The 24,234-nt window shown below is 39.4% G+C and overlaps 1 protein-coding gene across 7 annotated transcripts in view; it reads right to left on the bottom strand.

Moving 5' to 3' along the window:
• ALMS1 (ALMS1, centrosome and basal body associated protein) overlaps window positions 1-24,234 on the bottom strand; it is a 190,536-nt gene that overhangs the window by 99,378 nt on the left and 66,924 nt on the right. For 6 of the 7 annotated variants that reach the window (XR_003513293.1, XM_027554878.1, XM_027554876.1 and 3 more), the window contains 2 exons: window positions 18,900-23,810; window positions 17,709-17,842 (listed from right to left, as the gene is read on the bottom strand). Coding sequence is in view for 6 of the 7 variants with exons in the window: in XM_027554878.1 (XP_027410679.1) it covers window positions 17,709-17,842; window positions 18,900-23,810 (5,045 nt within the window). In the remaining variant the exon portion in view is untranslated. The remainder of the gene's footprint in view (window positions 1-17,708; window positions 17,843-18,899; window positions 23,811-24,234) is intronic. The other variant, XM_027554877.1, reaches the window with a different exon arrangement.

Below are 24,234 nucleotides of genomic sequence, written 5' to 3' on the forward strand. Positions count from 1 at the left end.
ATTTTATTTATCCATCAATATACTGCTTCCCTGGTGGCTCAGACCGTAAAGAATCTGCCTGCAATGTGGAAGACCTGGGTTTGATCCCTGGGTTTGGAAAATCGGAGAAGGGAAAGACTACCCACTACACTATATGTTTACTGTTTATCCGTCAATAAACATATAGGTTATTTCCATATCTTGACTACTGCGAAATCTTGCAAAGAACATGGGAGTGCAGATATCTCTCTGAGATCCTAATTTTAATTCTTTTAGGTATCTACCCAAAGTAGGGATGCGGATCATATAGTGATTCTTTTTAACTTTTTGAAAAACCTCTACACTGTTTACTATAGTGGCTGCACAATTTTATATTTCCTCCAACAATGCACAAGGGCTTCAGTTTTTTCACATCCTCTCCAACCCTTGTCTGGCATTTTGATAGCAGCCGTAAGGAAAGTTATGACCAACCTAGATAGCATATTAAAAAGCAGAGACATTACTTTGCCAACAAAGGTCTGTCTAGTCAAAGCTATGGTTTTTCTAGTAGTCATGCATGGATGTGAGAGTTGGACTATAAAGAAAGCTGAGCACCAAAGAACTGATGCTTTTGAACTGTGGTGTTGGAGAAGACTCTTGGGAGTCCCTTGGACTGCAAGGAGATCCAACCAGTCCATCCTAAAGGAGATTGTTGTTGTTTAGTTGCTCATTTGTGTTCAACCCTTTGCGACCCCATGAACAGTAGTCCCCTAGGCTCCTCTGTCCATGGGATTCTCCAGGCAAGAATAGTGGAGTGGGTTGCCATTTCCTTCTCCAGAGGAGAGTCCCGACCCAGGGATCAAACCCACATCTCCTGCACTGGCAGCTGGATTCTTTACTACTGAACCACCAGGGAAACCCAGTTAAAGCATATACCTAAAAAAATAAAAAATTATAAATCACAAAAGATGACAGACTGCTATCAGAAGGAAATCTGATGCTTTTATCTCAGAGGACAATTACATTTTCCCCAACATTTTTGAGTTCCCTTACAGATTTTAAAATGTCAATCACCTTGCCTTCTAATACTCATCTGGTACTTTAGCTATAAAACCCTCTGGTCAGAGAGAGTCCTGGCTCATTAGAGGAACACAGATCCACTAGGAGGCTGCTGGACTACACTTAACCAAGTAACTTGATATGCATATTTCAACTGAGATTTCAACGTACAGTGAGTGCCCTCAGTGGACAGTTCATTTCTCCCAACCATACCGCCCACTAGGAAGTAGAAATAATTAACCCTGGATCCAGTGAAAGGACAGTGTGGGTGGAAATCTAAAAGAGGAGAAGAGGCATTCAGGTTGACATCAGCAACATCAGAAGATGACATCATGGTGATACAATCACACCTGGCCCTATCTCACTTTTGAGGAAGCCACCAAAGACATACTGACCCACAACAGCCCAATAACCAGTTATCACATGGGGCACTCAGAGGGCAAGCACAAAACTATAAAATGTAGATGCCTGCTATTGTTGTCCCTTTTCTGTGACTTCCATGCCATCTGAGTCATGGGGCTTTCTCCACGACCCCAGGAGACAACACCAGAAAGTTACTGGAAAACCACAGCACTCACTCACAACTGAACCCCAGGATGGAGGGATGGCATATGTTGGAAGTCAGCCCAAGAAGGCCTGGGCCCAAAATGCCACCAGGTTACTAACTGAGTGATTCAAGCACTGTCTTAAATGGCACCAAAGCACAAATGCTTCAAGGCCACCTGCCTCACGCTGCCCTAATTTCACCCCTAACTGGCTCATAGGATTATACAGTTCAAACCCATCTGGTAATACAAGACTAAAGATTAAATTGTCAGAAGCATATAACTAAATTTTCTTTAAACCAAGGGTACACACGTGCCTCTAATCTTTACTATTTACAATGGTGACCTCCTATGCCTTGAAGAAGGGCACCACTTAATCATTTGCAAGATTCACCCCCACAGACCTCCAAAATTTACCGAGAATTTGAGTTAGCAACAGACACTCCCAAAAGTGCAAGCAAACCTTAATCAGAATATCCCAACTCTATGCAACCCTGTTAGACCCTATGGGCCTTCAATTCCCTTCCTCACTGACCAGAGCAACCTACTCTAGAACGGCTCCTTCACATGCAATAGCACTTGATAATGCCCAAGTCCATGATAATGCCAAACATGATGATCTGAGATGACAAAGTCTCAGCAGACGACAGCATAGGACACAACTTCATCATGAATACTGCCTCCACAATTTTCCACTATGGAAGAGGTGACACCCAGGGAAGCATGGCGGCTGATGATGGCAAGCACTTCCCAGAACTTGGTTGCCAAACTGAATGCCTAGTTATCTAAATTCCCAGCTGATGACCCATTTTCGTGGCATTTTGTAGAGTTACCCCAAGTTCTCCTTGCTTACTACACTTGCTGCTGAGATGTGAGGTGGCACTTTGACTGCAGGCTGCTCTCCACTATACCTTTAAATTTTGATAGGTTAAGGTATATGTCAAGTCTCTAAACCTTTTAAATGTCTGATTAAATGCTTCATATAATTGCTTACCCTCACCACACAATATTAGATTGATCCACATTATGTGACCTAATTGAGGGCTAGTAAATTTAATTCTGTTGAAAGGACTCCTCCCTGGGTACAGATGCTACAATCACCATAGGACTCCCTCATCACTCCCCTACATACAAACTCTCCAGAATTGCAGACACAGGGTCATCTCCCTACATAACACCAAGGGAATCTTTTCCCACTGGTTATGGAACCACTCAGGGTTCCATAATCTTCTCATTCAAGTCCTCCCATAGTCGTAATATTTTTGTACAATGGGCAGAAACCAGTGTTTTTTTTTTTTTCCTGAGCTGCTGTAATTGCTGAACATATTATCAAACTCAACAAAGGCTTCTTTCCTGAGTCAGTGGCCTACTTAGCTAATTTCTTGACCCTGCCCCCATTTTCCCAGTGGAAGCCATCTCATGCATCTCCACGGCTTACCCAGCTCCTCTCTATGGTGATCAACTGTTCCCATGTAGCACTTTACAATACAGTATGTGGCATTTGGCAGGAGCCCCACATGCACTTTATAACCCACCATGTCTGTCCATGCACTAACACACTCCACCTGTGACACCACACAGTTGAATAAACCTATACCTCTCATCCCAAGGAGCACAATTCCCATGGTCTTGAGTCTCATGGCTCAGACTCCCCAGGGGAACCCCAACTTATTTGGATATACCCAGTATAACAGTCGGTGTCCACTGTGGGTTTAGTACCCAGGAGCAAACATATATACATGGTTCCTCATTTATGTGCTTCTCCCTTCCTCAGCCACCAATGCATCTGCCTCCTTGCCAGCTCCCTGCTAAGTCCTGTCTGTTAACACCAAGATAGTTAAGTCTCCCTGGGACTATCCTTACAAATCACTGAATAGGATCCCCAAAATGTCTCTTTTTAAACCACCTCATGTCAAAAACGTTCAGTACTCATCCCCATTATGTTGGGAATAGGTCTGCTACTATCCTTCATGGGAACTGAGTTAGGCACAACCACAACAGCCAAGCAACAACAAATTATTAAATTAAATTGTTAAGGCAAACACCAAAGTTTCAACTCCCCTGTCTAAAAACATTGGGCTGTTACACCAAAGCCCAGCCTTAATGCAGTAACAGTACAATTCTTTAGTGTAGATGGTTTTGGACAACGATTTAGCTTTAGGTTACTATTGGCCAAGGAAGGGGAACCTGCAAAGGGTACCTCTTGTTGCATGTTTATTAATAATTCTGGACAAACTTAGACATTTACAAATGATATCCCAACAGGTACAAGTATTTCATAATCCCACCCAAGTTTTAAATCAAATACCTACCTTAATCTTATCCATGAGCTTTATTTTCTGGGCTGAACCCCCCAAAATGGGAGGAGATGGTTACAGACAGGATTTCAAACCACCATTTGTCTATTTATATTGTTGAGTGGCATTTTGCTTTGCTTAGATGTTTCATGTGCTGGGTGACCAAAATCCTGCCAGCAGCTTTTAATATCTCCACCATCTAGACAGTGCCCATGATTTCCCCTAAAGACTAATGCCTAGGCATCACAGGGTCAATTGTGATGAGAAAACAGCTATTCTGAGTTGCTACATAAGCATTTTACAGTATGACAACCCTGCTCACACCCAGAGCCTGGACAGGTAAGGACCTGAGCTTAGGACTCCTGTGACAAGTTCCTGTTTCCTTTTTCTCAGAGCTCCTTTAAAAATAACCACATACAGTTGAATTCACAAAAAGGTAGCAAAATCTCCCCTGAAACACTTTTCAACTAATATGTGCTCTTCTGCTCACTTGTGACTGGGACAGAGGACTGCCTTTCCTAGGCTACTGGACACCCCATCCCCCTTCTGCGATCTGTAAGAATAAACGTGACTTTACTCCCTTGTAAAGTGTAGTGCCATTGTGTCTTCAATCAAAATGACTGAGTGTTTACACTTCCTCAAAGTGAAAGCTCAGGTGCTAACAGAGCTGTATGTCAACCCCATGTGAATGGCTTGTGCCTACTAATTCATCCAGTTATAATGTGAGTATTCTTAATTTAATACAGAAGTTATAGGCCCCACAACAGAACATATTTACAAAGCAAAAGAAAATTACATGAAGAGACAGAGCAAGTATCAAACCCAGATATGGAGAAGATGCTGAGATTATGAGATCAGAAATTTACAACAACTATGACTAATATGCTAAAGGCTCTAATGAATAAAGTGGAAAGCATTCATCAAGAATAAAGGGACAATATAAGCAGAAAGATGAAAATGTGAAGAAAGAATAAAAAACAGATGCTAGAGATCAAAAACACTGTAGCAGAAATGAAGAATACCTCTGAAGGAATTATTAGATTGCACAGGATTCAAGACAAGAAACCTGAGATTTAGCATTGAAACATATATATTACCATATGTAAAACAGATGAGCAGTGCAAGTTCGATGCATGAAGCAGGGCACTCAAAGCCAGTGCTCTGGGATAACCCAGAGGGATGAAGTGGGGAGGGAGGTGGGAGCGGGTTTCAGGATGAGGGGACACATGTGCATCTGTGGCTAATTCATGTTGATGTTTGGCAAAAACCATCACAATATTGGAAAGTAGTAATCCTCCAATTAAAATAAATAATTAAAAAAAAAAGAATATCTCAACAAAAAGCTCTGGAAATACAAAACAAGGAGAACATAGACTGAGCAGGAAAAGCAGGACAGAATCTCAAAGAACTCTAAGAAAACTACAAAAGGTTTAACATATGAGAATGAAAATACTGGACAAAGAAAAGGACAGAAAAAAATCACTGAAGCAACAATGACTAAGAATTTCCCCTAAATTAATGTCAGACACCAAACTGCAGATTCATGAAGTTCAAAGAACATCAGGCAGAGTAAATGTGAAGAAAAAAATCACTAAGCCTAAGTATAATATAACATTTACAAAGTACAGAAAATCAAAGAAAAATAAATCCTGAAAGAAGCCAGATAGAGAAAAATCTAAAGAGAAGCAAAGAATTACTTCCAACTTTCCCACAAAACCATGTAAACAAAATAGACTGAAATATTAAAAATGTTAAGAGAAAAACTGCACCAGCTTAGAATTCTAAACTCTCCCTATGAAATTATCCTTCAAATTGATGAAGAAATACATTCTCAGAAAAACAAAAATCGAGGGAATTTGTTACCTGTAGGACTGCCATGTAATAACTTAACAGAAGTACTAAAGAAGAGAAAATATAGTTTAGAAACTGAGATCTATATAAAGATAGTAAGATCGTCAAAAGAGGAAACAAGGAAAGGATTAAAAAAAAAATAACACAACTTCTTTTCCTTATCCTTAATTGGTCTCAATAGCTTACTCAACAAATTTCTTGTGCATCTTTTTAAACCACAATGGCATGAAACTAGAAATCAACCACAGAAAGAAACAGAGGATAAAAACTACTACACGGAGCCTAAACAATGTGCTACAAAAAAATCTTTCATTGAGTCAACAATGAAATCAAAAAGAAAATAAAAAATACCTTGAAGCAAATGACAACAAAAATATAACTACACAAAATCTACGGGATGCAGCAAAAGCAGTCTGAAGAGGGATGTTTATAGCAATATAGGCCTCATTTAAAAAACAAGAAAAATCTCAAATAAACCAATATAAAAAGCAGAAAAAGAAGAACATTCAAAACCTAAAGTCATCAAAGGAAGGAAATGATAAAGATCAGAGAGGAAAAAAATACAGATAAAAAAAATCAATAAAAGCAACAGATGGGTTTTTCAAATGATAAAATCAAAAAACCTCTAGAAAGGCTCACCAAGAACAAAGAGGACAAAATAAAATGAAAAATAAAAGGGGGGGGACATAACAGAAATACAAAAATCATAAGAATATACTATGAACAACTATAATACTTTAAGACAACAAGATGGACAACCTAGAAGAAATGGACAAGTTACTGGATATAGAGCCTGCCAAAACTGAATTAAGAAAAAACAGATAATCTGAACAGACACTCACTGGAAGTGAAATAGAATCTTTAACTGGGAAAAAAAAAAATTCCCTACAAACAAAAGGAAGGACCGAATGACCTCACTCGGGAATTCTACCAAACAACAAAGAAGAAAAGAACTTAAACCTACACTACTGAAACTCTTCCAAAAGATTAAAGGGGAAGGAAGACTCCCAAAATCATTCTATGAAACCACCACCATCACCCTAATATCAAAACCAGACACACTACCAAAAAAGAAAAATACAGGCCAATATCTTTTATAAATATAGATGTAAAAATCCTCAACAAAAGATCAGCAAACCAAATTCAACAATGCATAAAAAGGATCATACATCATGACCAAGTTGGATTAATACCAGGGTCACAAGGATGGTTCAACATATGCAAATCAATCAATGTGATATACCATATCAACAAAAGAAAAGACCAAAACCTCATGCTGCTGTTGCTGCTAAGTCACTTCAGTCGTGTCCAACTCTGCGACCCCATGGACTGCAGCCTACCAGGCTTCTCCGTCCATGGGATTCTCCAGGCAAGAACACTGGAGTGGGTTGCCATTTCCTTCTCCAATGCATGAAAGTGGAAAGTGAAAGTGAAGTCACTCAGTCATGTCTGACTCTTAGCGACCCCATGGACTGCAGCCTACCAGGTTCCTCCATCCATGGGATTTTCTGGGCAACAGTACTGGAGCAGGGTGCCATTGCCACCTCATGCTAAACAGATGCAAAAAATTCAACATTCATTTATGATAAAAACTCTCACCAAAGTGAGTATAAAGGGAAGACACATCAACATAATAAAAGCCACTTATGACAAACCCACAGTCAACATAATGCTCAACAGTGAAAACCTAAAAGCCATCTTGCTAAATTCTGGAACAAAACAAGGATGCCTACTCTTACCACTTCTATTCAACACAGTATTAGAAATCCTAGATACAGCAATCAGACAAGAAAAAGAAATAAAAGGTTTCCAAATTGAAAAGTAAGAGGTAAAATTATCATTAGATGCAGATGACATGATAGTCTATATAGAATATCCTAAAGATTCCACAAAAAAACTATTAGAACTAATAAATGAACTCAGCAAGTCGGCAGAATACAAGATTTATATACATACACACACACACACACACACACACACACACACACACACACACACACATAAATCTGCTGCATTATTTTACACTGAACTATGAAATGCTAGAGAGAGAAAGTAAAAACGGAATCCTATTCCACACTGAATCAAAGAAAATAAGCTTCAGAAATCAAACAAGTGGGATATTGGGACAAAACCAGACATACAGATCAACAGAACAGAATAGAGAGCCCAGAAATAAGCCCAGAAACCTACACTCAATTAGCCTTCAAAAGAGGAGGTTAAAAGCTACAATGGAGAAAAGACAGTCTTTTCAGCAAGTAGTGTTGGGAAAGAGGGACAGCCTCATGTAACCAATAAAGTTAGAAGAGTCCATCACACCAAAAATAAACCCAAAATGACTTAGAGGCTTAACTTCTAGAAGAGAACACTCCCTGAAAACAAAACAAAAACACAGCAACATTTTCTTAGATCAGGTTTGCAAGACAAAAGAAATAAAAGCAAATTTAAACAAACAGGGCCTAATCAAATTTATAAGCTTTTCCACAGCAAAGAGACCATAACCAAAATGAAAATAACCTATGGACTGGGAGAAAATATCTGCAAATGATGCATCAAAAAAGATATTAATTTCTAAAACATAGTAATAAAAATCAGTATCAAACAAACAAACCAATCAAAAAAACTGGGAGAAGACCTAAATAGACATTTCTACAAAGACATACATGGCCAGAGGCATATGAAAATATACTCAACATCCTAATTAGAGAAATGCAAATCAAAACTACAATGACCTCACAACAGTCAGAATGGCCATCACCAAAAATTTTACAAACAATAAATACCGCACAAGCTGTAGAGAAAAGGGAACCCTCCTACACTGGTCATGAGAATTTAAATTGGTGCGGCCACTATGGAAAACAACAAGGACCTTCCTTTAAAAACAGAGTTACCACATGATCCAACAACCCCTCACTTGGGTGCATGTCCAGAAAGATGAAAACTCTAATTCAAAAAGACATATAAACCTCAATTTTCATAGCAGCACTATTTACAATACATGGAAGCAACCTAAGTGTCCACAGACAGATGAAGGGATAAAGACGTGGCACATGCGCGCGCACACACACACACACACACACACACACACACGGAAATATTACTTGACCACCAAAAAGAATGAAATATTGTCCTTTTCAGCAACATGAATAAACCTAAAGACTACCATACTAAGTGAAGTAAGTCAGACGAGAAAGACAAATATCATATGGTACAACTTACATGTTAAATCTAAGAAATAATAGAAATGAACATACAAAACAGAAACAAACTCAAAGACATAGAAAACAAACTTACAGTTACCAAAGGGGAAAGGAGGAGAGGAGGGATAAAATAAGAGTATGGGATTAACACATCACTATATAGAAACTATATAAACAACAAGGGTTTACTGCATAGTACAGGGAATTATAGTCAGTATCTTATAATAACCTACAATAGGAAAGAGTCTGAAAAAGATTCCATAATGCAAACGTATAATGAAGATACATGAATTATTTTGCAGTACACCTGAAATTAACACAATATTCTAAGTTAAATAGAATTCCCCAAAGTTTTTCTAATAAATTAAAAAACAAATGCCCAGAAATAAGAAAACAAGTAAATGAAGGTATATCTATGAGATACTATACTCTACTACACTGTAGCTCAAACTGTGTATGGTCTGTGGGCTGAATCCAGTCAACTGCCTATTTATTTTTTGTCTTCATAATATCTGAGTCAGACATGACCCAGCAACTGAACTGAACTTGATTATATACTACTGTAAATAATTGAGTAAATTTTAAAACTCTTTTGGAGATGGGAGGGAAAATGGTAGCAATGATAAAAGAAATAAAACAAAAGAATTGGGGCTGTTCTGTTACTGGAAAGTAATCGTACTACCTATGAAATGCTGTAGTGTTATTTGAAAGTATACCTGAACTGGGTACAAACATAATTTACAAATTCTAGGACAATTACAAAAAAAAAATTTTTTTTTAAGAAAACCCTATAACATATATGCTAAGAAAAGAGCGAAAATGTACTCACATAGATGCTCAACTAAAATCATGAAAGGCATCCACCAGAGGGCAGATAGCGCAAGTAAAACTACAATCCTGCAGCCTATGGAACACAAACTGCAACAACGAAAACTTAGTAAAAATGAGATGGCAGAGGAATTTGTCCCAGATGAAGGAACACGATGATACCCCAGAAAAACAACTAAGAGGAAATGGCCAGCCTACCGGAAAAAGAATTCAGAATAATGATAGTGAAGATCATCCAAGATTTCAGGAAAACAATGGATGCAAAGATTGAGAAGATGCAAGAAATGTTCAACAAAGACCTAAAAAACTAAAGAACAAACAGAGATGAACAATACAATAACTGAAATGAAAAATACACTACAAGGAATCAATAGCAGAGAAAGTGAAGCAGAAAAACGGATATGTGACCTGGACAACAGAACAGCAGAAATCACTCCTCAGAAAAGAATAAACAAAAAAACAAAAAATGAAAAGAAATGAAGACAGTCAAAGGGACCTCTGTGATAACATTAAATGCACCAATGTTCATTTATAGGAGTCCCAGAAGGAGAAGAGAAAGGCGCTGAGAAGATATTTGAAGAGATAATAGCTGAAAAGACAAAGAAAAAATACTTAAAGCAACAAGGGAATAACAACCAATACAAGAGAATTACCATTATCAGCTGAAACTCTGCAGGCCAGAATTTAATATATATTAAACTCAATATATACATTTAAGTGATCAAAGTGGCACAATATATTTAGGGTGATGAAAGGGAAGAACTCGCAACCAAGAATGCTCTACCCAGTGAGGCTCTCACACAGACTTGATGGAGAAATCAAAAGCTTTACAGAGAAGCAAAAGCTAAGAGAATTCAACACCACCAGACCAGCTTTGCAACAAGTGCTAAAGGAACTTCTCTAGGCAGGAAAAGACCAGAAACTTAAAACAACCTTGTACATTATACAGACAGCTATATCAAAACCTTATGGTGAACAGCAAAGACAAAAACTACAACAGATACACACACAAAAGAGAAAGAGCAACCCAAGCATACACTAAAGATGGTGCTCAAACAAGAGACAGGAACAAAAGAGGAGGGGAAGAAAAATACCCTCCAAAAACAAACCCAAAACACTTAGCAAAATGGCAATAGGAATATATACCAAAAATGTAAATGAATTAAATGCTTCAACCAAAAGACACAGACTGCCTGAACAGATAAAAAAATAAGACCCCTATAAAGAGCTTCACAACCCAGATAATCACAATGATGTGATCACTCACCTAGAGCCAGACATGCTGGAATGTGAAGTCAAGTGGGTATTAGAAAGCATCACTACAAACAAAGCTAGTGGAGGTGATGGAATTCCAGTTGAACAATTTCAAATCCTGAAAGATGATGCTGTGAAAGTGCTGCACTCAACATGCCAGCAAATTTGGAAAACTCAGCAGTGGCCACAGGACTGAAAAAGGTCAATTTTCATTCCAATCCCAAAGAAAGGCAATGCCAAAGAATGCTCAAACTACCACACAATTACACTCATCTCACACGCTAGTAAAGTAATGCTCAAAATTCTCCAAGCCAGGCTTCATCAATACATGAACCATGAACTTCCAGATGTTCAAGCTGGTTTTAGAAAAGGCAGAGGAACCAGAGATCAAATTGCAAACATCCACTGGATCATCAAAAAAGCAAGACAGTTCCAGAAAAACATCTATTTCTGCTTTATTGACTATGCCAAAGCCTTTGACTGTGTGGATCACAATAAACTGTGCAAAATTCTTCAAGAGATGGGAATACCAGACCACCTAACCTGCCTCTTGAGAAACCTGTATGCAGGTCAGGAAACAACAGTTAGAACTGGACATGGAACAACAGACTGGTTCCAAATAGGAAAAGGAGTACGTCAAGGCTGTATCTTGTCACCCTGCTTATTTAACTTATATGCAGAGTACATCGTGAGAAACGCTGGGCTGGAAGGAGCACAAGCTGGAATCAAGATTGCCGGGAGAAATATCAATAACCTCAGATATGCAGATGACATGACCTTTATGGCAGAAAGTGAAGAGGAACTAAAAAGCCTCTTGATAAAGGTGAAAGAAGAGAGTGCAAAAGTTGGCTTAAAGCTCAACATTCAGAAAACGAAGATCATGGCATCTGGTCCCATCACTTCATGGCAAATAGATGGGGAAACAGTGGAAACAGTGTCAGACATTATTTTTGGAGGCTCCAAAATCACTGCAGATGGTGATTGCAGCCATGAAATTAAAAGACGCTTACTCCTTGGAAGGAAAGTTATGACCAACCTAGATAGCATATTGAAAAGCAGAGACATTACTTTGCCAACAAAGGTCTGTCTAGTCAAGGCTATGGTTTTCCCAGTGGTCATGTATGGATGTGAGAGTTGGACTGTGAAGATAGCTGAGTGCCAAAGAATTGATGCTTTTGAACTGTGGTGTTGGAGAAGACTCTTGAGAGTCCCTTGGACTGCAAGGAGATCCAAACAGATCATCCTAAAGGAGATCAGTCCTGGGTGTTCATTGGAAGGAATGATGCTGAAGCTGAAACTCCCAATACTTTGGCCAGAGTTGACTCACTGGAAAGACCCTGATGCTGGGAGAGACTGGGGGCAGGATGAGAAGGGGACAACTGCCAGGAGCAGGAGCTCAGCCCACGGCACAGGTCATGAGGAAGGAGGCTCGGCATACGCAAAGGCGGGATCGAGTCTCAGGAGTCCCCCTGGAAATTCTCGAGCATCTAACCCCAAAACCAGAGTCTGCCTACTTTCTGCTTTGTGCTCTCGCCTACACCTCTGACTCTATGGGGGGCTGTCCCCCACTACCTCTCTCTGAAAAAAGAGTTAACTTATAGCTCCAGTTAATAAAGTTCCTGGGTGTGACAGTGTTTCAACCTACAAACTCCTTTGGAAGTCCTCTAGCCTGCCTGAATAGGTTTTTCCGGCCACATGTGATTGCTCAGAGCCTCCCAACTGTGAGAGGCATGAGATGTTCTAAACTGTCTAAGTACAGATTCCTTTGAGCAGTTAAAAGATTGATTAGAAATTGTATTGGTGAAGGGTTTTTCACTTGTTCCGCCAATGTTTGCTGCTAGGTCTCCATATCCCTTATCTGCTGTGTCCCTGGCAGTGTATTGATTAATATAATTGGTGTAAGTAGTAGCTTTAATGTTTGTAACCTTGGACCCTTGAGTTAATCCTTTTTCTTGTTACAGCCCACCACACCTTTGCCCTATAGGAATGCAACTTTAATGCTTTTGGAGGGTGGCACCTGACTAATCACCTTTAGAGAAAAATAAGTTTTCTGAAGAAAGGGTCTTAAAATGTTAACAGGCCTCTGGGCCAGAAGATGATACAAATCACCTAAACTTTTGCATATGATAAGTTTGCAGGAAGAAAGCCTGGCTTACTGCATGACTCTACCCCTTCCCCCATTATCCTCTATGCATAACTTAAGGTATAAAAACTACTTTGGAAAATAAAGTGCGGCCCTTGTTCACTGAAACTTGGTCTCCCCATGTCGTTCTTTCTCTCACCTTCTGGCTGAATTATTCAGCCTCTTTTCTCCACTGAATTTCCTCACTGAGCTATCTTCATTCTATTACTCTTTATATCTTTGATGAATATTTAAATAAATAGGTCGCCGATGCCGTCTCTCCTTCGAATACCCTGGATCAGCCGGGGATGGACCCCGGCAGACGACAGAGGATGAGATGGCTGGATGGCATCACCGACTCCATGTACATTAGTTTGAGTGAACTCCAGGAGTTGGTGATGGACGGGGAGACCTGGCATGCTGTGATTCGCAGGGTCGCAGAGAATCGGACACGACTGAGCAACTGAACTGAACTGAACTGAAAAGTTGTCTATAAGAAACCCACTTCAGGGACTTCCTTGCTGGCACATTAGATAAGAATTCGCCTGCCGATGCAGGGCACACAGGTTCAATCCCCCATCCAGGAACATCCCACAAGCCAAGGAGCAACTAAGCCCATGTGCCACAACTACTGAAGCCTATGCTCTGCAATGAGAGTAGCTCCCACTCTCTACAACTAGACAAAGTCTGTGTGAAGCAACAAAGACCCAGCACAGCCAAAAATAAATAATTATTTAAAAAAAAAAAGAGAGAGACCTCACTTCAGACATAGGGATATGTACACACTGAAAGTGAAGGGAAGGAAAAACGTATTCCAGGCTAATGGAACTCTAAAGGGTGGAGTTGCAATGCTCTTATCAGACAAAACAGACTTTAAATCAAGGACTACTAAAACAAAGGTCACTACATAATAATCAAGGGACCAATGCAAGAATTAAGATATAACAATTATAAATATATATGCATCCAACACAGGAGCACCTCAATATATATAGCAAACACTAACAGCCATGAAGGGAGAATCAATAGTAACACAACAATAGTGGGAGACTTTGTAACATCCCACTTTCATCAATGCACAGACCATCCAGAGAGAAATCAATAAGGAAACACAAGCCTGAAATGATACATGAAATCAGATGGATTTGATAATTATAGAGCATTCTATCCCAAAGAAGCAGAATAAACATTCCTTTCATGTCCACACAGAATAGCCTCAGTAATGATCACAATCTGCACTACAAAGGGAGCTGTGGGTAAATTTTAGAGGACTCAAGTTATATCAAGCATCTTTTCCAACCACAACTGAGATTAAAAATAAACTACAAGAAAAAGAAACTATAAAACAACACAAACAGGTGGAGACTAAACAGTTTGCTAATAAACAGCCAATGGATCACTGAAGAAATCAAAGAGGAACTCAGCGGCTTCCCTGGTAGTCCAGTTGTTACGAATCTGTCTGCCAATGCAAGGGACATGGGTTTGATCTCTGGTCCAGGAAGATACCACATGCTGCACAGCAACTAAGCCCGTGAGCCACAATCAGTGAGTCTGCACTCTAGAACCCGCAAGCAGGAACCACTGAGCCCATGTGCTGCAACTATTGCTCTGCGATGAGAAGCCACCACACTGCAATGAAGAGTGGCCCTCGCTTGCTGCAACTAGTGAAAGCCTGCACTCAGCAACAAAGACCCAGTCCATCAAAATAAATAACTTTTTTTTAAAAGAACTCAAAAAATACGTAGAGACAAGTGAAAATGAAATCACTGCAACCCAAAATCTGTGCAGTGCTGCAAAAGGAGTTTTAAAAGGGAACTTTACAGCAATACAATCTTATCTTAAAAAAACAAAAAATCTGAAATAACCTAACCTCACACCTGAAACAACTAGAGAAAGAAGAAACAAAACATAAAATTAGTAGGAGGAAAGAAATCATAGAGATCACAGCAAAAATAAATGAAACAACAGCAAAGATACATGAAGCTAAAAGCTAGTTCTTTGAAAAGATAAACAAAATCGATTAACCTTTACTACTGCTGCTGCTGGTAAGTCGCTTCAGTCGTGTCTGACTCTATGTGACCCCATAGACGGCAGCCCACCAGGCTCTGCCGTCCCTGGGATTCTCCAGACAAGAACACTGGAGTGGGTTGCCATCTCCTTCTCCAATGCATTAAAGCGAAAAGTGAAAGTGAAGTCGCTCAGTCGTGTCTGACTCTTTGTGATCCCATGGACTGCAGCCTACCAGGTTCCTCCGTCCATGGGATTTTCCAGGCAAGAGTACTGGAGTGGGGTGCCTTCACCTTCTCCAAACCTTTACTAGACTCATCAATTAAAAAACAGAGAGGATTCCAATCAATAAAATCAGAGATGAAAAAGGATAAGTTACAAATGACACCACAGATATACAAAGGATCATAAGAGACTTTTACCAGCAACTGTATACAAATAAAATGGACAACCTGAAAGAAATGGACAAATTCTTAGAAAGGTACAATCAGAGTTGGACTGTGAAGAAAGCTGAGCACCGAAGAATTGATGCTTTTGGACTGTGGTGTTGGAGAAGACTCTTGAGAGTTCCTTGGACTGCAAGGAGATCCAACCAGTCCATCCCAAAGGAGATCAGTTCTGAGTGTTCTTTGGAAGGACTGATGCTAAAGCTGAAACTCCAGTACTTTGGCCACCTCATGTGAAGAGCTGACTCATTGGAAAAGACTCTGATGCTGGGAGGGATTGGGGGCAGGAGGAGAAGGGGACGACAGAGGATGGGATGGCTAGATGGCATCACTGATTCGATGGACATGAGTTTGAGTGAACTCCGGGAGCTGGTGATGGACAGGGAGGCCTGGCATTTTGCAATTCATGGGGTTGCAAAGAGTAGGACACGACTGAGCGACTGAACTGACTGAACTGAACTGAAGGGAAACAAAAGCAAAGATAAGCAAATGGACTACATCAAACTAAAAAGCTACCACACAGCAAAGGGAACTACCAATAAAACAAAAAGGCAGCCTACTGAATAGTAGATATCTGCAAACAATGAATGTATCTAACAAGGGATTAATATCCAACATATACAAAGAATTCATACAACTCAACTAAAAAATTCAGACAACTCAGTGAAAAAATGGGCAAAGGATATGAATGACATTTTCGTAAAAAAAGACACATAGATGGCTAACAGACACACAAAACAATGCTCAACATCACTAATCATCAGGGAAATGTAAATTTTAAAAAGTCACTAAAATATCAACTCATACTTGTTAGAATGGTTATGAAAAGGACAACATATAAGACGTGTTGATGAGGATATGAAGAAAAAGGAACACTTGCACACTGTTGTTGGGAATGTAAATTGGTGCAGCCACTATGGAAAACAGTATGGAGGTTCCTCACAAAATTAAAAATATAACCAAAATCACATGAGCCATCAATTAACTTATGTGTATTTTTCCAAAGAAAATGAAACACTAATTCAAAAAGATATATGCACCCCTATATCCATTTCATCATTATTTCTAATAGTCAAGATATGGAAGTAATCTAAGTATGTACATACATATACACCACATGGTTAATATACCATAAAAAAGAATGAAATCTTGCCATTTGAAACAACATGGATGGACTTAGAGGGTACTACAGTAAGTAAAATAAGTCAAAGACAGACTAATACTGTATGATTTCGATTACATGGGGAATCTAAAAAATAAATGGACAGACGTAACAAGACAGAAATAGTCTCATGGACAGAACAAACAAGTGGTTGCCAGAGGGAACCACTGGCAGGAAGGGAAGAGCCAAATAGGTGAGGAAGGCTAAGATGTACAAAATAAATGAGTCATGGGGATGAAATGTACAACATAGAAGGAATATACCAGCATGTAAAATTAAAATCCAATCTAATTTATACTTTAAAAAACTGATAACCTTTTCAAAACTGATGAGCTATGTAAAACTAAAATCCAATCTAATTCATAGTTTCAAAAACTGATAACCTTTCCAAAATTGATGAGCCAAATAATTATGCTATATCACTGACAATTTTCTAAGACACTGTATGAATTAAGTCATTAAGTGTACATATCTGATAGCTATATCAATTTTTATAGAATTAATAATAGCAGTTATCGATTTAAAATAGATAACAACAGGTCCTACTGTATAGCACAGGGGAACTCTGCTCAATGTTGTGTGGCAGCCTGGATGGGAGGGGAGTTTGGGGAAGAATGGATACACGTACACAACACTGTTAACTGGCTATACTTCAGTATAAAATTAAAAGTTAAAATAGTAACAGTTGTCAATTATTGAGTACTACCTAGATATCACACACCCCAGCATTTTATAGGCATTATCTCATGTAAGCCATAGCAAAACCCTGTAAGAGAGATATGTCCCATTACTATTCATAATAGCAGACAAAATCTATAGAATCAAATTCTTAAATCTTAACTTTTGAAGACTTAAGACTCCCAACACTTTAGCCAAAGACTATCAGTGACTCAGCAGGAGTCATCAATGCCCAGGTAAGAGATTCAAATTACACACCCTTTCTGTCACATTTTGTCTCTTAGTTTTTAGATTTCTTTTATACCTTGGACAAGTCAGTTGTTCTCCCTTGACCAAACAACTTTGCTTTGATCTCTTCTACTTTTCTCCTGTCATCTTCATTTAATTCTGAAATGGAGTAGCCATAGTCATGAGCCATATTAAACTTCAGATTCCAGGCTGGAGAGAAAAGATAAAAGCATTCGAGACAATACAGTGCAAAACTATCAGTGATTACAAGAGCAGAGATCATCATCAATATAGCCAATTTAATGCCTACCACAGTGCTTAGTAAACAGTGTGCGCTCTCAGTTTTATAACAAACTATTCGAAGTTCTTGAGAGAGATAATTTCACTGAAAAGTCAGATTTAAAAACAAATAAAAACATATTCTACAGACATTTCTCCAATGAGGCCACTTGAAATATAGTATTTAGCCTATTTCATCTTAATCTTCCTTCCAATCAAAAGAGTCCCTTTGTCTCCCCTATTAGCTCCTGCTACAATCTTTGCCACTTCCACAGTTGTTAATATTTTAAAATAATAAATAAAACCTGGGAGTTTCTGGAGAATCAAAATAAGCACAAATGATCAAAAAAATGGCATAGGAAGCTGACCTCAAGAGATTTCCAGGTAGACCTGAATTGCTTAAAAGTTGCCTTCTAAAATATATTTATTCGCCATGTTATTGTAAAGATTTTGTTTTCTTTTTTAATGGAATTCTACAATTTAGAGATTAATGGAATTTAACTCTAACCCAAGTTTTAGTGTTAAATACTTTCATTCAGTTTTTCCTAATGTCTATCTAAGATCTGCTTTAAGAATCTTAATAGAGAAGGGGATAGAAAATATACGTTTTTATGAAACACAGTGACTTAGAGAGTCAAATACTCGAATGAGTATTTCATTGCCTCCACAATGAGGACAGTACAAAGAAAAGATTAGGAAAACATTCAAGCTTTAGGAGTTTGAAAACCCAAATTTTCTTACTTTTCTTCAGACATCAGAACTTACAGTTCCTTAAGACCTCAAACTAGCACTATTAATACTGTGACTTCATTATTGGTTAAATGAGTTTATTCTGGGTTGCCAGTAGATAATGCAATCATTTTAACAGTTCTACAAGAACAGTTCTACAGGAAAATTACCTAGAGCATCAAATATTTAACTTTAAGCAAATTATTAAACTATAATGCTTGAGTCTGACCTGCCTTTATAACAAATTATCTTTTCCTACCTCGTGCTCGTACCCGAGATTCCTCTTCCTCTGCATTTTTGAGTATTTGTTTAGCATGGTTCAATGAGGATTCACATTTCAGAAGGTTTTTCACATGTGCAGCCAGTGAGTCTACACTGCTTCCACCACCATCGTCACTCTCTAACACCCCCTCTTCCTCTCTGCTATCTGTCATGCTTGTCTTGGGTGAAGAATATGGAAAGAAATTTAGAAGTACATCAGAAACTGACTCCAAGGAATTACTGTCCCATGAGCAAGAACTTGCATCACTACTTGAATCACTTTTAATGATAGTCATCATAGGGATAACAATCTTATTCCCAATGGTTCTACTATACTCTTCAGGTTCAGATCTCATTACAGATCTGGCTGCTTTATATTGTTTAAAGGTTTCATCAAATGCCACTCTGGCTTTGCCTTCTGCTTCCTGTAAAGGACTTCTAACTGTAGTTGAACTAATAAACTCCCAATTTTCAATGCCTCTCTGGCATTTCAGATTCGTCTGTGTGCTAATATCCTTCTGTATACACTTGTTGCTTGAGCTTTCTTCTGTGAATGGCTGTCTCTGAGACAAATCATCATTAGATTCATCAGTTGTGAGGGGTTCTTTGAAGCAAACCATCTTCTTAGATTGTATAAATGAAATATCACTAACATCTCTGAAAGGGACAAGGGGAGCAGGAACATTGTATCGTCTTAGTGCTATATTTTCTGCTTCCATTAAAAGTGTCTGAATCTCTTTAAGAGTTCTGGAACTGTTTTCTGTATCCCGGATTTCCTCAGAGCCAACATCTTCAAAACCAGAAGATTCTGGCTTATTTATTACAACTCTACCATCAGCCTGAGAATTTAAAGGCATATTGTTTGAGATAACACTGGTGTGAGAAGAATCCAAATTATCTGTTAGCCTTTGAACATGATGTGAAACAGGTTTGTGCTTCTCACTATGTGAGTAAGTACCAGGGGGAACTGTTGATAACCCATTATTCTGATCAGCTTGCTCAAGACTGCTTGAGAACTTCAGGTTATCTTCAGTTAGATGTCTTTCTGGGAAATCCTGATGGTACAATATAGCTGGTTTTTCTCTATGTGAAAAGGAGCTAGGAGGAACTGCTGGTAACACAGTTTTTTTGTCAGCTGGTCCAGGAACTGTTGAAACCTTCAGTGAATCTTCCCTTAGATGTTTGTCTGGCAATTCCTTTGGGTAGAAAACACTAGATTTCTCACTGTGTGAATAGGAAGCAGAAAGAGGTATTGATATCTGAGAATTCACATCAGTTGGCTCAGCAACAGATGAAATCTTCAGAATATCTCCACTTTGATGTCTATCTCCCAACTGCTGTTGAAAGAAAATACTAGGCTTTACTCTCTGAGAATAAGAATTAGGAAAACCTGTCAATAATGGAGTCTTCTGGTCAGCTGGTCCAATTATAGTTGAAGTCTTGGGCTTCTCTCTATGTGAGTAGGAACCAGAGGGAGTTGATGGTAACTCAGTCTTTTGATCGTCTGGTGAAGTCTTGAGTCTCTCTTTATGTGAGTAAGAACTAGAAGGTCCTATTGGTATCTCAGCATTCTGATCAGCTGGTCCAGGAAGAGCAAAAACTTTCAAAGCTTCCTCAGTAAGATCTGGTAACTCCTGCTGGTAAGAAAAGATGGGACTCTCTCTATGTGAATAGGAAGCAGGGGGCACAATTCGCACACCAACGGTCTGGTCTGCTTGTCTAGGAACCCCTAAACCTCTTAAAGCATTTTCATTAGCATCTGGCAACTCTTGCTGGTAAGAAATGATGGGCTTTTCTCCATATGAGTAAGAAGCAGAGGTTACTGGTGGTATCCCAATCTTCTGGTCAGCTGGGCCAGGAACCTCAAAAACTTTCAAAGCCACCTGAGTAAGATCTGGTGACTCTTGCTGGTAAGAAATGATGGGCTTCTCTCTATATGAATAGGAACTAGGTGGTACTGTAGGTATCCCAGTCTTCTGGTCAGATGGTCCAGGAACATCTGAAACCTTCAGAGCCTCCACAGTCAGTTGACTGTCAGGCAAGGCCTGTTGGTAGAAAATAATGGGTTTTTCGTTATATGAGAAGGAAGGAGAGGTTACTATGGGTATCCCAGTCTTCTGGTCAGCCTGTGCAGGAGCATTTGAAACATTCAAAGCCTCTTTAGTAAGGTGTGTATCTGGTAAGACCTGCTGGTAGAAAACAATGGGCTTCTCTCTCTGTGAGTAGGAAGGAGAGGTTACTATGGGTATCCCAGTTTTCTGGTCACCTGTTCCAGAAACACCTGAAATTTTCAGAGCCTCTCCAGTTATATGGCTATCTGGCAACTCCTGTTGGTAGAAAATACTGGATTTCTCTCTATGTGAATAGGAACCAGAAGGTTCTGATGTCCCAGTCTTCTGGTCAGCTGGTCCAAGAACAGCTGAATCTTTCAGAGTCTCTTCAGATAAGTGACTGCTGGGCAAGGCCTGTGGGTAGAAAATACCGGGCTTCTCTCTATGTGAGTAGGAACTAGCAGGCAGTAAGAGGACGCCAGTCTTCTGGTCACTTGGTCTCGATGCAGGTGAAACTTTCAGAGCTTCTTCAGTTAGACTACCATCTGGTAGCACGTGCTGATAGAAAAGACCACTTGGCTTCTCTCCAAATAAGTAAGACTGAGAGGACCCTGTTATTATCCCAGTGTTCTGGTCAGTTGTTCTAGGAAGAGCCGAAACTTTTAGAACCTCTTCAGTTAGGAGCCTGCCTGGCAACTCCTGCTGGTAAAAAGCAATGGGCTTCTCCCTATATGAGTAGGAACTAGAGGGTGCTGTCTGTATGCCAGTGTTCTGGTCTACTGGTCCAGGAATAGCTGAAATTTTCTGAGTCTGATCACTTAGATGACTGTCTGGCAACTCCTGCTGATAGAAAAGACTGGTCTTCCCTCCATGTGAGTAGAAAGCAGGGGGCACTATCGGTATTCCACTCTTCTGGTGAGCTAGTCCAGAAACAGTTGGAACTTTCTGAGCCTCTTTAGTTAGATGACTGTCTGGCAAATCCTGTTGGTAGAAAATAATGGGCTTCTCTCTATATGAATAAGAAGCAGAAGTTATTATAGGAATCCCAGTCTTCTGCTCAGCAGGTCCAGGAGCAGCTGAAGCTTTCTGAACTTGTTCAGTTAGATGACTATCTGGCAATTCTTGTTGGTACAAAATACTGGGTTTCTCTCTATGTGAGTAAGTAGTAGAGGGTATGACAGGAATCCTAGCCTTCTGCTCAGCCAATCCAGGAACAGATGAAACTTCTGGAACTTCGTGAATTACATGAATGTCTGGCAACTCTTGCTGGTACAAAATACTGGGCTTCTCTCTATGCGAATAGGAAGTAGAGGCTACTGTTGATATCCCAGTCTTCTGCTCAGCCAATCCAGGAACAGATGAAACTTTATGAGCCTGTTCAGTTAGATGACTCTCTGGCAACTCCTGTTGGTAGAAAATATGAGGTTTCTCTCTATGTGAATAGGAAGTAGAGGGCACAGTAGGAATCCCAGTCTTCTGCTCAAGGGGTCCAGCAGCAGTTGAAACTTGCTGAACCTCTTGAGTTAGATGACTGTCTGGCAATTCTTGTTGGTAGAAAATACTGGATTTCTCTCTATGTGAATAGGAAGTAGAGGGTACTGTAGGAATCCCAGTCTTCTGCTCAGCCAGTCCAGGAACAGATGAAACTTTTTGAGACTGTTCAATTAGTTGACTGTCTGACAATTCTTGCTGGTACACAATACTGGGCTTTTCTCTATGTGAATAGGAAGTAGAGGGTACTGTAGGAATCCCAGTCTTCTGCTCAGCCAATCCAGGAGCAGCTGAAACCTGCTGAACTTCTTGAATTAGATGACTCTCTGGCAACTCTTGTTGGTACACAACACGAGGCTTCTCTCTATGTGAATAGGAAGTAGAGGGTACTATTGATATCCCAGCCTTCTGCTCAACCAATACAGGAGCAGCTGAAACTTGATGAGCCTCCTGAATTAGACGTCTGTTTGGCAATTCTGGTTGGTAGAAAATACTGGGCTTCTCTTTATGTGGGTAAGAAGCAGAGGTTACAGCAGGAACCCCAGTCTTCTGCTCAGCCAATCCAGGAGCAGCTGAAACTTTCAGAGTCTGCTCACTTGGATGAGTATCTGGCAATGTCTGTTGATAGAAAATATGAGGCTTCTCTCCATATGAGTAAGTAGAGGATGGAGTAGGCAACCCACTCTTTTGATCAACCGGTCTAGGAGAAGCCAAAACTTTCAGAGCTTCTTCAGGTGGCTGACTGTCTGGCAAGACTTGATGGTAGAAAATACCAGGCTCCTCTCCAACTGAGTAAGAACTAGCAGGTACTATTGGTTTTCCAGTCTTTTGATCAGCTAGTCCAGGAAGAACTGAAACATTCCGAGACTCTTCAGTTTGATGACTGTCTGGCAATGCCTGTGGGTAGAAAATACTGTGCTTCTCTCCAAGTGAGTAGGAACTTGGAGGAACTGTAGATACACCTGTCTTCTGGTCACCAAGTCCAGGAACAGCTCCAACTTTTAGAGCCTCTTCAGTTAGATGACTGTCTGGCAAGGCTTGTGGGTAGAAGATATTTGGCTTCCCTCTTTGTGAGTACGAACTAGAGGACACTGCTGCTATTCCAGTCTTCTGGTCAGCTAGGCCAGGAATAGCTGAAATTTTTAAAGTCTCTTCAGTTAGACGACTGTCTGTTAATGTCTGCTGGTTGACAGTATCAGTATATTCACCAATATTCTTCACTTGAGGAGACCTTCCAGCCAATTGAGGAAAGTCCTCAGGGGACAAGGATAAAGGAGATACAGTGTCTGAATCTTCAGGAAAGGTAGTGATGCCTGGTTTAAAGGTAGATTGAGGAATTTCAGCTATGCCTCCTTTAGAAGTATCCCCTAAAGAAAAAGGGATTTGTTAATATTTTTAATATTATAAATAAATACACACACACACACACACACACATTTATATATACAGAATTAAAATGTATTCTTTTTATGCATTAAAAGAAATCAGGCAAGCTTTTCTTCTTCTGGCCTTTATGCTACCAGAAAGGACTCCAAAAGAAATAACTCACCATCAGAAGAAATAAAGATTTACAGATAAAGATGTTAATTACAAAGTGATTTATAACAACAAACTAATGTGGAAATAAATATGCAATGAGAGTAATTTTTTTTAAATAGCAGAATATATATTTTATGGAATATTATGTGGAGCTTAAAATTTAGATTTTAAAGAATTTTCATTATGATGAACAAATCGTATCTACTATGGCATCTGATTTCATGCTACTTATAAGCTAATAAGTTAGCCTGT

Source organism: Bos indicus x Bos taurus, chromosome 11 (assembly GCF_003369695.1).
Source record: "Bos indicus x Bos taurus breed Angus x Brahman F1 hybrid chromosome 11, Bos_hybrid_MaternalHap_v2.0, whole genome shotgun sequence".
NCBI lineage: Eukaryota > Metazoa > Chordata > Mammalia > Artiodactyla > Bovidae > Bos > Bos indicus x Bos taurus.